Here is a 13,356-nt window from a genome sequence, read left to right as displayed (position 1 = left end):
GCTTTAGAAAGGGAAGATAGCAATGTTCCAGTGTATTCCCCTGTTGGGATCCTTTAATGGACTGGAACCTGGTGGTCTGGAGTCGATGATAAGAAAGTAAAGGAGAGAGAAAAAGGCTGATATTCCTTGGTTTACACAGAAAACCAATAAAGCTCCTGACATGGGGCTTGCGCTGTTCACGAAGGCACCTGGCGCCCTCTCGATGGGGTGAAGGCACAGAGCGCCTTCTTGAGAGGGTCTTAGAAGCCTGGGTGGGAAAGTGAACACAACAGGCTTCTGCGCTCCAGACAATTAGCCTGAGAGAGAGATAGAAAGAAAGACACGGGGACCCAAGTTCTGATGGAGCAAAGGTGTTTTATTCAACACTGTGTGAGTATTTATACTGTCTTACAAGGTAACTATTTTCAGCAGAGCTAAAATCAAAACTTACAAGTTATCGAGGAAACATGAAGTCATCCATATGAAAGAGAGAGGGTTGTAAATAATCACTTTTATGGTATGGTTCATAAAAAAGGTCTTAAATAGTTACTTATCACCGTATGGAAAAACTAACGAAGGAAATGCATGCATTCCTAAGCCCCCGGGAGTAGTTTGCTACTCCACTTAATTCCTGAATATTCAGGAATTAATAAGGGACAGAGGATTCATGACAGATCCAAAACAGCACACAGGAAGGCTCCTGTTAAATGCTTCCTGACAATTCCCCCTATTTTATTTTATTTGTAAAAAGGGCCTGACCAGTTGAGTTTGTTTAGTATTAACCAACCTTATAGAAAGGCAACGATAAACAACAAATATAATTACCAAGACAATCAGCAAAGTTATAGTTCCAGACCCGATGCTGTGGGTAATACTTTGCCTATGGCTATAACAAAAGGAAGTGGGACACAGGCCTGTATAAGATATGACTGATTATAGCAAAAGAAATAGTTACTATGACCATGACTGTTCCCTGTGAAATGTCCGGTCCAAGTTCCAAGTTGTTCGGTGCTCACAGCAAGTTTCCAAATGTCCCATTGTTCAGGCCCACTCTGTTTATCGAGGATAATCCTAGGACGAGGTGGGGCTAATCCACCGTCAAGCCACCCAAGAAGTCCTATGTCATGGTAATGCTCCATCGTAGTGTCAGTGACCCTCCATGTCACTTGAGTAACAGTCACACACCATGCTGTTAACCTCTTCTGAGCAACTGGATCACCACTTATCATGGGGTCCCCAATCAACAATTGTATGATTAGCCACAAACATTAATTTTCCTGATTTGGCTTGACATTTGTCCCAACGAACAGGAGTATAGGTAAAGTTCTTATAAGTAAACCTTTTGCATAATGTTCTTTGTTCTTTCCCTAACTCTTTCCCTAACACTTTCCCTAAAGTCTCAATAGTATAAACTTGGTTCACAGACAAAGAAAGGGCAGTAAATAGTCCAAGCAACGTCTGAAAATTTTGGGGGGGAGGCAGGACAAAAGCCCAAGTTTGTTGGCTGACGTTTATGCATAATTCCCCTGGGCCCAGGCACAAGGGAAGGACTTCATAGCCTAAAGAAATGTTAAGGTTCTTCCGGGAAAATGGCGACTCCCGCTCGTTCGCCGGAGTCCCCGCCGGCCGCGGATCTGGCGCCAGCTACGGGGGCTGCCGAGGACGCCGCGTGCCCACCGCCTCTCCAGCCTCAGCCCCTGCAGAATGTCCTCGCTGCCCCGCGGCTTCGAGCCCCAAACTCCCGAGGACTTGGGGCAGCGGAGTTTGGCGGAGCTACGGGAAATGTTGAAGCGCCAGGAGAGACTTTTGCGCAACGTAAAATTCATTTGCAAATTGCCCGACAAAGGTAAAAAGATCTCAGACGCTGTCACCAAACTGAAAGCTGCCATCGCAGAACGTGAAGAAGTTAGAGGAAGAAGTGAACTCTTTTATCCTGTTAGCTTAGACTGTAAGGAGAGGCAAAAAGCGATTGCAGTTGTTGATGGAGACAGAGATAAGGCCCAGAATTCTGACCAGATACTTGACACTTCATCACCCGTTCCTGGCTGTTCCTCTGTAGCTAACATCACATCATCTCAGACAACCTCACGACAACAGGGACTGGCACATCCAACTCGAGGAGGTGATGCTGAGGCAGCTGAGGCTGAACACACAGTGAGCGAGCACCCAACTTCTAGCAGCGGAGCCCCAGCGCCTTCCTCATCTCAAGCTAGTGAGGGTCTCCCTCAGCATTGTGCCTTAGGTCAAGTGGAGGATCATCCTGGCAGCTCAGACAACCTGTTCATTGATAGATTACAAAGGATCACAATTGCGGATCCGACTGAACACCACTCAGAAGGAAACCGGAATCCTGAGAACTTGGCCGGCCTCTGGAGTGGGCCGCAGAAGAAGCCTCATTACATGGAAGTGCTGGAAATGCGAGCCAAAAATCCCATGCCCCCGCCACATAAATTTAAAACCAATGTATTACCTTCACAGCCCCATGATTCATCCAGTGCTTGTCAGAGGAGAGGGTCTCCCATCTCCTCAGAGGAGAGGCGGCGCAGGGACAGGAAGCATCTTGATGATATCACAGCGGCCCGGCTTCTGCCGCTGCACCACCTGCCAACCCAGCTGCTCTCCATAGAGGAGTCGCTGGCACTTCAGAGACAGCAGAAGCAGAGTTATGAGGAGATACAAGCCAAGCTCGCAGCACAGAAGCTAGCTGAAAGACTAAATATTAAAATGCAGAGCTATAATCCAGAAGGGGAGTCTTCAAGGAAATACCGAGAAGTAAGGGATGAAGATGATGATCAGTCCTCCGAGGATGAATTCTGAAGATGGATGTTCAGATTATCTCCTAAATCTCTGCCTGTTGAGATCTCATTATCTTACATCAGAGTGCCTAACAAGTGTCAAGATCAGTGTCAGACATTGTTGAGAGAAAGAATTTTGTAAAGTTACACTAAGGAAACTATAAAAAGAGCCCACTTTCAGATGATAACTTTCATGTGCTTGAAAAGTTGAATATTTGAATATTGTGTTTAATGACACTATATTAAATTTTGGCAGTAAAAAAAAAAAAAGAAATGTTAATTAGTTTTCCCTCCTCCCCAAAGTGAGGGCCCTTTCACATTCCAGGCTTATTGGTGGAGTCATTGGTTGATATGATTGGTCCTTTCTCCGTCCATTTTACGGCCTGCAATAAAGGGCAGTTGGGTAAGTAAGCCCAGTTAAGTCTGATTAGTTAATCCGGCTCAACCAGGGGTCGCGCAGACCAACTGAGGTTTTCAGGACTATGAGGCATTTCCTGTTCAAAGTCCAAGTTTTTAGCTCGATTAGTTTTTATTTGTCCCCAAGTGGGGAGATCATATGGTTGATGCCGCTGAGGGCGGTGCTTCCTGGAGATCTTTAGAGCCGCCATGGCCCGTATTCGAATTTCTTCCTCCTGGTGTGCATGTTGTGCCGTCTCCATTTTGAAGGCCATGGGCCCCCTTGAGTCGAATCTTTTGAAGGGGAAGCCATGTGGGTTCGTTTGATCCATCTGGGGAAATTCAAGCATACCACTTTCCCTGTAAGATTAGTTTCCCAGATTTCCATTATTTCGTTAACCCGTCTTGGTACCAAATGGGCAGAGGAAGAGGAGTGTCCTCAATTCCTCAAAATGCCTTTCTGTTCTGGTTAAGATATCTCCCTGTGGTAAGTTTAAAAATTTTAAAACAAATAAAGCTGTATTAACAATAGTTATACGTTTAGAAAACATCTTATATTGGAATCTGGTAAAGTCTGCTTTAGATAAGGAAGACAGTAGTGTTCCTGTGTATTCCCTCTTTTTTATTATTTTTTTTTATTTGTAACTTTAGTGTGTGATGTGTTCGTTCAACTATGTCTTGTGTCTGTGGATTATAAGGAATACCTGTAATATGTTTAAAGAAAAAGATTGTAAAAATTGTTTAAAGTGTCTAGCAATATAGACAGGGCCATTGTCTGTTTTTGTAGAACTAGGAGTTCCCATTACAGCAAAACAAGCTAATAAGTGGGTTATAACGTGTTGTGTAACCTCACCACGAAGAGGTGTGACCCAAATAAAAGAAGAATTCGTGTCGATACAGACATGCAAGGAAGAAGATGGAGAAAGTTCAGGGCAATGAGTTACATCCATTTGCCGTAGTTCATTAGGTTGCAAACCGTGAGGATTAATACCTTGTGCGATGGGTCGAAGATGTAGGGGTCTTCATCTACCAGTAGAACAATGACTAATAATTTCGTTAGCTGGGCGTTATGGGATTTTCCATAGCTGGTGTAGGGAGCCAGCATTGTTATGCAACAGAGCATGCTGTTCCTCTGGAGTAGCAAAGGAAACCAGTTTATCAGCTTGTTCATTACCATAGTCATGGGGCTAGGAAGACAAGAATGTGCTCGAATATGTGTAATATAAATGGGAGAATTGCAGTTTCTAACAACAGATTGTAGTTCGAAAAAGAGTTGTTGAATAATAGGTTGATAGGAGTTTATGGTGGAGGTTTCTATATTTTTTAATACAAAAACAGACTATAAAGAGTCATAGACTATATTAATGGGGTAAGGATGTAGGCAAACAACTTGAATAAGAGCATATAATTCATTTTGTTGAGCAGAATGAAATTTAGTATAAAAGACTTTATATTCCTTAAGAGACTAGAATGAAGCTTTGGCGTTTTTAGTCCCATCTATACAAAAAACCTCAGGCTATGGTATAGGCTGTGAGCTGATAATGCAAGAAATAATACATTCAGTACTTTTGAAGAAATTCCACAGCTTACCAGAAGGATAATGAAATGAAACTTCTCCAAAATATTCCAGAAAAGCTATTTGGAATCGGTAGAAGTTTGTAATGCATTCTCAAATTGAGATTTATTGATAAGTATTACAATTTTATGAGGATCAGAGCCAATTAGAGTTTTAGTCCTATTTCTTCCATTGATAATGATTAGAACAATTAAATCAAGGTAGGGTGTAAGTGACTTTATTCCCCTAAAATGGGTATAGATCCATTCTACTGGGTGTTCTTGATGGGCAAGAAGTCCTGTGGGACAATGAAGAGAGGGGAGTACAAATAATTTTAGAGGTAAATCTAGTTTAAGGTGAGTAAGAAATTGTTTTTGTAATTTACTTTGCACTAAATACAGTTCCTCTCGTGTCTCTTGAGAAGGTGAAGAAGGGCTATTTAAATCAGGACCTCCTTTTAAAGTATTAAATAGGTTATTCAGTTCATAATTAGCAATGTCTAAAGAAGGCCTGTACACATGGACATCACCAGATGGTCAACACCAAAACCAGATTGATTATATTCTTTGCAGCCAAAGATGGAGAAGCTCTATACAGTCAGCAAAAACAAGACCGGGAGGTGACTGTGGCTCAGATCCTGAGCTCCTTATTGCCAAATTCAGACTGAAATTGAAGAAAGTAGGGAAAACCACTAGACCATTCTGGTATGACCTAAATCAAATCCCTTATGACTATACAGTGGAAGTGAGAAATAGATTTAAGGGCCTAGATCTGATAGACAGAGTGCCTGATCAACTATGGATGGAGCTTCGTGACATTGTACAGGAGACAGGGATCAAGATCATCCCCATGGAAAAGAAATGCAAAAAAGTAAAATGGCTGTCTGGGGAGGCCTTACAAATAGCTGTGAAAAGAAGAGAAGTGAAAAGCAAAGGAGAAAAGGAAAGACATAAGCATCTGAATGCAGAGTTCCAAAGAATAGCAAGAAGAGATAAGAAAGCCTTCCTCAGCAATCAATGCAAAGAAATAGAACAAAATGGGAAAGACTAGAGATCTCTTCAAGAAAATTAGAGATACCAAGGGAACATTTCATGCAAAGATGGACTCAATAAAGGACAGAAATTGTATAGACCTAACAGAAGCAGAAGATATTAAGAAGAGGTGGCAAGAATACACAGAAGAACTGTACAGAAAAGAGCTTCACGACCCAGATAATCACGATGGTGTGATCACTCACCTAAAGCCAGACATCCTGGAATGTGAAGTCAAGTGGGCCTTAGGAAGCATCACTATGAACAAAGCTAGTGGAGGTGATGGAACTCCAGTTGACCTATTTCAAATCCTGGAAGATGATGCTGTGAAAGTGCTGCACTCAGTATGCCAGCAAATTTGGAAAACTCAGCAGTGGCCACAGGACTGGAAAAGGTCAGTTTTCATTCCAATCTCAAAGAAAGGCAATGCCAAAGAATGCTCAAACTACCACACAATTGCACTCATCTCACACGCTAGTAAAGTAATGCTTAAAATTCTCCAAGCCAGGCTTCAGCAATACGTGAACCATGAACTTCCAGATGTTCAAGCTGGTTTTAGAAAAGGCAAAGGAACCAGAGATCAAATTGCCAACATCCGCTGGATCATGGAAAAAGCAAGAGAGTTCCAGAAAAACATCTATTTCTGCTTTATTGACTATGCCAAAGCCTTTGACTGTGTGGACCACAATAAACTATGGAAAATTCTGAAAGAGATGGGAATACCAGACCACCTGACCTGCCTCTTGAGAAACCTATATGCAGGTCAGGAAGCAACAGTTAGAACTGGACATGGAACAACAGACTGGTTCCAATTCGGGAAGGGAGTACGTCAAGGCTGTATATTGTCACCCTGCTTATTTAACTTATATGCAGAGTACATCAAGAGAAATGCTGGGCTGGATGAAGCACAAGCTGGAATCAAGATTGCAGGGAGAAAAATCAATAACCTCAGATATGCAGATGACACCACCCTTATGGCAGAAAATGAAGAGGAACTAAAAAGCCTCTTGATGAAAGTGAAAGAGGAGAGTGAAAATGTTGACCTAAAGCTCAACATTCAGAAAACTAAGATCATGGCATCTGGTCCCATCACTTCATGGGAAATAGATGGGGAAACAGTGGAAACAGTGTCAGACTTTATTTTTTCGGCTCCAAAATCACTGAAGATGGTGATTGCAGCCATGAAATTAAAAGACACTTACTCCTTGGAAGAAAAGTTATGACCACCATAGTTAGCATATTGAAAAGCAGAGACATTACTTTGCCAACAAAGGTCCATCTAGTCAAGTCTATGGTTTTTCCTGTGGTCATGTATGGATGTGAGAGTTGGACTGTGAAGAAAGCTGAGCGACAAAGAATTGATGCTTTTGAACTGTGGTGTTGGAGAAGATGCCGGAGAGTCCCTTGGACTGCAAGGAGATCCAACCAGTCCATTCTGAAGGAGATCAACCCTGGGTGTTCTTTGGAGGGAATGATGATAAAGCTGAAGCTCCAGTACTTTGGCCACCTCATGCGAAGAGTTGACTCATTGGAAAAGAGTCTGATGCTGGGAGGGATCGGGGGCAGGAGGAAAAGGGGACGACAGAGGATGAGGTGGCTGGATGGCATCACTGACTCAATGGACGTGGGTGTGAGTGAACCCAGGAGTTGGTGATGGACAAGGAGGCCTGGCGTGCTGTGATTCATGGGGTCGCAAAGAGTCAGACACGACTGAGCGACTGAACTGAACTGAAAGAGGGTCTAATCCAATTTATATCACCTAAGGGTTTCTGATGGAGAAGGCGACGGCACCCCACTCCAGTACTCTTGCCTGGAAAATCCTATGGACAGCGGAGCCTGGTAGGCTGCAGTCCATGGGGTCGTGAAGAGTCGGACACGACTGAGCGACTTCACTTTCACTTTTCACTTTCATGCATTGGAGAAGGAAATGGCAACCCACTCCAGTGTTCTTGCCTGGAGAATCCCAGGGATGGGGGATAGAGCCTGTGGGCTGACGTCTATGGGGTCACACAGAGTCGGACACAACTGAAGTGACTTAGCAGCAGCAGCAGCAAGGGTTTCTGAAAATCATTTAAGGTTATCAGTATGAATCTGAGTTAGTTGGGTAGTAATAAGTTGTCTATTAACAACAAATCCTAAGTAATGATAAGGTGTAGAGGCTTAAATTTTTTCAGGGGCAATAATTAATCCAGAGTATAAGCATTGTTGAGCTGTATCAAACATACGTTGAGTTTCTAAAACGGATGGAACCGAAAACAATATATCATTCATATAAAGGATAACAGGGCTTCCCCGGTGGCTCAGACGGTAAAGTGTCTGGCTGCAATGCAGGAGACCCGGGTTCAGTTCCTGGGTCGGGAATATGCCCTGGAGAAGGAAATGGCAATCCACTCCAGCGCTCTTGCCTGGAAAATCCCATGGACGGAGGAGCCTGATAGGCTACAGTCCATGGGGTCGCAAGTCAGGAAATTGTTTTCTCACAGGCTCAAGGGCTTTAGCTACGTAGTACTGACGCATAGTGGGAGTTCATCATTCCTTGAGGCAATACAGTCCATTGGTATCGTTTATGAAGCCTGATATGATTGGGATAAAGGAGAGAGAAAGCGAATCTCATAGAGGTATATTAAAAAAGCAATCTTGCAAATCAATAATAATAATGTGCCAATTTTGAGGAATAGTGGTAGGTGATGGGATTCCTGGTTGTAATGCACCCATAGGTTTCACAGTAGCAATAACTTTTCTAAAGTCTGTTAAGAGACGCCAGTTTTTAGATTTCTTTTTTATAACAAAAATATAACTTGGAGAGTTCCAAGGAGAGTAATATTCCTCAATATGTTTCAATTCTAATTGTGTATCTATAAGTTCTTTAGCAGCCTGTTCTCTTTCATAAGAGGCCACTGCTCTGTCCAAATGGGCTCATCATTCTTCCAAGTTATTTTAATAATTGTATTATTTGTTAAATGAGCAGTGGCCCCTAGGAAAAATGTGGACTGTATATCTGAGTTTGCCATTGCATAAGTAAGTCCCTTCCTATTAGATTAAGGGGTGCATCTATCACATAAGGTTTTAATGTTGCAGTTTGACCTTCTGGTCCCTCACATGGGTAGATTTGAACACTTTGATGAACTTCTTGTACTTTGATTTGAGAAATTCCTGCAATTTGGCAAGAGATTTTTTGTATAGGCCAGGATTTGGGCCATAAATGTTTGGATATAATAGTAATATCAGATCCAATATCAAGGAGACCAGAAAATCTTTTACTGTTAATTTTGATATTTATATTTGGTCAGGCATATTCAGATACCAATGATGTCCATAAAGATTGTTTTTGATCTGTACTGCCGAATCCGCCTGTCCGTACATCATTAGAGGAGTTAATAGAAATGTAGGGTAAAAGAAGTAATTGAACAATTTTGTCCCCCCTTTTGAATTGCCATAAAATCTTAGATGACATCATAATTTGAATTTCTCCTTTATAATCTGAATCGATTACTCCAGGGTGAACAGTTAATTAATTCCTTTAGAAGTCAAACTAGATCGGCTGAGTAAAAGACCGAAGATTTGTGGGGGCAGACTTTTGGAGGTTTTTTATTAGCTTACTTAAGACAATCCCTTTTTAAATAGTTCTTATCCCCGCATGTAAAATATCCCCCATTTCCCTTTTTAAAGCAAGCAGCCATTGTTTCAGCTAGCATTTGCATTTTTTGAGTTTCTGATGCTAGATTGTGACAAGCCTTCAAATAATCAATAATAGTCCCTGTCTCACGAATTGGGGCTATAGCCTTTTGACATCCCTGATTTGCATTTTCATAAGCAAGTAATTTCTCAAGTTGCCTTTTAGCTTCTTCTCTGATTACAGTACGGGAAATAGCAGTTTCTAATCTAGCTAAAAAAATCAGCATAAGTTTCATTAGGTCCTTGTAATATTTTAGTGTAGCTACCTGTAGGCTCCCCTTGAGGAGTAATTCCATCCCAAGCTTCAAGAGCCACTGTTTTTAATTATTCATGCAACAAAGGCGGGCATTGTATTTGAGCTTCTATAGCGTCAAATTGTCCAGTGCCAGTTAACATTTCAAAAGTAATTTGGTTTGGGGGAGTGCCAGCTCGAGTGTTTTTGTTAGCATGATCTCTGGCTACATCTTAAAACCACATTGTCCACTGACGATATTCTCCTGGTTTAAGGAGAGCTTTTATTAAAGTTGACCAATCATAGGGAATAAAGGTTCCAGTAGAAGACACCATAGCATTTAGAATTTTTCTAGTAAAAGGTGAATGTGGGCCATACATAGTTACAGCCTTTTTCATTTGTTGCATGTGAGAAAAGTTAATACCCTCATATTGAGATATTGTTTGCCTTTGAGCATTTGCATTTCCTAAAACTGGGAAGGCAGAAAAAACCATCGGCTTCAGAGACTTGTGATTGCAAAGCCAGCAAATCAGAGTGCCTCTGTCGCAAAGGAGAGTGAGTAGGTAGCAATTTTTTGCAAATATGAATTTGTGCTAAGGACATAGCATTATTATCCAGAAAAGTATTGCCAGTTTTGGTGTCACAAAGTGTCTCAGGAGAGTCGTCAGAAGCATTAAGTTCTAGAAAAAGAGAGACTTTTGAATTCGCGCCTGTTGGCAGAGGAGGAGCATTTGGAGCAGCCGGGGCAGGGCTTGTAGGAAAATTCTGAAATATTTTATGTTGTTCTAATTGGGCCTTTTGTAAAATTTCATCATTTAATTCATATTAATGTAATAAGCGTTCTGTCTGTTGTCGAATATCGGGAGAGCTAGAATTGCCTTGAAATGGCAGATTACAGCTTTAATGAGAGCCCACAGGGGCCAGAAATCAATTGGAATATTTTTTCCCCGTCTAGCGGCTTGTTCAACATTCTCTTTGACCCAGTGCCAAATTTCTAAATCAAAACTGCCTTCATCAGGGAACCAGGGATTATGTTCAACTATTGTTTGAAGGCAAGCCTCTACTCATTGGCACAAAACCGAAAGTCCCTGAACTTTAAATAGATGATGAAGTAGAAAAGTGAGGGGGGCTTTCCAGCCGTTTGACCCATGTCCTTGTACTTACCGGCCTCAATAGGCCCTGAGTCACTCTGTCCGAAGTACCGCATATACCAGGCCCCTGTTCTGGGCGCCACTTGTTGGGGTCCTTCAGTGGACCAGAACCTGGTGGTCCAGAGTCGACGATAAGAAAGTGAAAGAAGGAAAGAGGGTAATATTCCCTGGGTTATGCAGCTGGCCTTCACACTCCAGGGAATAAGACAGAAAGAGAGAGAGAGAGAAGGAAGGGCACAGGGACCCAAGTCTGATGGAACAAGTGTGCTTCATTGAGTTTTGTGTGAGTATATATACCATATTACAAGATAGCTTCTTCAGATAAAGATCAAAAGACCAGGCTTTACCGGGAGTTACCAAGGAAACAAAGAGCAGTAGAGGCCATAAGGCCAAAAGGCAATCCATATCAAAAGAGGGTCGTAGATAATCCCTTTCACCATATGGAAAAGCTAATGAAGGAAATCCTATGCAAGAATCCCATCTCTTTGACCTCAGTCCTGGGAGTGGCTTGCCACTCCTCTCGCTCCTATCAGGAACTGATAAGGAACAGAGGGTTCAAGAGAGATAGGAAACAGCACACAGGAATCCTACTGTGGAACATTCCCTGACACTCTGCCACATGAGCCGGTGGCCTTCAGTTTAGCTTAGTTCTGACACCATCTACCTGGAGAGGGTATCAGAGCTCACAGGTTAAGGGCTCAGTCTGACAAGACTGACCCCTCGACTTCAGATGCCAACCCCACATTGAAGTCGTCACCTGTGCTTCCAACTGATTGGCTATAAATTGGAGCGTCTCAGAACCCCACCCCCCGAATCTATTAACTTGTTACAGTGGCTCACAGAACTCAGGGAAGCACTTTTGTTTACACGTTTATAAAGTGTTATTCGGGCTTTCCTGGTGGCTCAGTCGGGAAAGAATCTGCCTGCAATGCAGGAGGCCCAGGTTCGATCCCTGGGTTGGGAAGATCCCCTGGAGAACCCTAACCCTAACCAGTTTATAAAAGAATTTAATAAAGGACACAGATGAACAGCCAGATGAAGGGAGGCACAGGGCAAGATCTGGGAGGGTCCCGAGCACAGGAGCCTCTGTCTCCCTGGAGTTGTGGCATGTTACCCTTTCAGTGTGGATTTCACCAGCCTAGAAGGTCTCTGAACTCCATGCTCCTGGAGTTGGGTGGATGTTCATGGAGACTTCCTCATGTAGGCACGATCAATTATTAACTTCACTTCCAGCCCTTCCTCCCTCCCTCCCCTTCCAGACATTGTGGGGAAGGGGGAGGTGGCTGAAAATCCCAAGCTTCTAATCCTGGCTTTGTCTTTCTGGTGACCAGCCTCCACCCAGGAACCCACCCAGAGTCACCTCATTAGAACAAAAGATGCTCTGAGCACTCTTCCGTTCAGTCCAGTTCAGTCGCTCAGTCGTGTCAGACTCTTTGTGATGCCATGGACTGTAGCATGCCAGGCCTCCCTGTTCATCATCAACTCCCGCAGTTTACTCAAACTCATGTTCATTGGCTTCCCTAGTGGCTCAGATGGTAAAAGCGTCTGCCTACAACGCGGGAGACCCGGGTTCGATCCCTGGGTTGGGAATATCCCTGGAGAAGGAAATGGCAACCCACTCCAGTATTCTTGCCTGGAAAATCCCATAGATGGAGGAGCCTGATAGGCTACAGTCCATGGGGCCGCAAAAAGTCGGACACGACTGAGCGACTTCACTTCACTTCACTTCATGTTCATTGAGTCAGTGATGCCATCCAACCATCTCATTCTCTGTCATCCCCTTCTCCTCCTGCCCTCAGTCTTTCCCAGCATCAGGATCTTTTCCAGTGAGTCAGTTCTTCGCATCAGGTGGCCAAAGTATTGGAGTTTCAGCTTCAACATCAGTCCTTCCAATGAACATTCAGGACTGGTTTCCTTTAGGATGGACTGGTTGGATCTCCTTGCAGTCCAAGGGACTTGCAAGAGTCTTCTCCAACACCACAGTTCAAAAGCATCAATTCTTCAGCACTCAGCTTTCTTTATAGTCCAACTCTCACATCCATACATGACCACTGGAAAAACCATAACCTTGACTAGAGGGACCTTTGTTGGCAAAGTAATGTCTCTGCTTTTTAATATGCTATCTAGGTTGGTCATAACTTTCCTTCCAAGGAGTAAGTGTCTTTTTATTTCATGGCTGTAATCACCATCTTCAGTGGTTTTGGAGCCCAAGAAAATAAAGTCTGCCACTGTTTCCATTGTTTCCCCATCTATTTGCCATGAAGTGATGGGACCAGATGCCATGATCTTCATTTTCTGAATGTTGAGCTTTAAGCCAACTTTTTCACTCTCCTCTTTCACTTTCATCAAGAGGCTTTTTAGTTCCTCTTCACTTTCTGCCATACGGGTGGTGTCATCTGCATATCTGAGGTTATTGATATTTGTCCTGGCAATCTTGATTCCGGCTTGTGCTTCTTCCAGCCCAGCATTTCTCATGATGTACTCTGCATGTAAGTTAAATAAGCATGGTGACAATATACAGTCTTGACATACTTCTTTCCTA

The 13,356-nt window shown here is 43.0% G+C and overlaps 2 protein-coding genes across 3 annotated transcripts in view; both read left to right on the top strand.

Annotated features, from left to right (window-relative positions):
- The window catches only part of EPHX2 (epoxide hydrolase 2), a 91,555-nt gene that overhangs the window by 37,931 nt on the left and 40,268 nt on the right, over positions 1-13,356 (top strand). The window lies entirely within an intron of this gene.
- On the top strand, positions 1,552-3,028 carry LOC138988969 (DNA-directed RNA polymerase II subunit GRINL1A). The gene has a single exon (XM_070376092.1). It carries the CDS (start codon positions 1,684-1,686, stop codon positions 2,794-2,796), a length of 1,113 nt encoding a protein of 370 aa, XP_070232193.1. The 5' UTR covers positions 1,552-1,683; the 3' UTR covers positions 2,797-3,028.

This window comes from Bos mutus, chromosome 8 (assembly GCF_027580195.1).
Source record: "Bos mutus isolate GX-2022 chromosome 8, NWIPB_WYAK_1.1, whole genome shotgun sequence".
In the NCBI taxonomy this organism is placed as follows: domain Eukaryota; kingdom Metazoa; phylum Chordata; class Mammalia; order Artiodactyla; family Bovidae; genus Bos; species Bos mutus.
Note: the sequence above shows the minus strand (reverse complement) of the source record. Positions and strands in the feature narration are given on the sequence as shown.

Bases quoted from the DNA above. Each gene is read 5' to 3' on its own strand.
- LOC138988969 (XM_070376092.1), top strand. From the start codon at position 1,684: ATGTCCTCGCTGCCCCGCGGCTTCGAGCCCCAAACTCCCGAGGACTTG.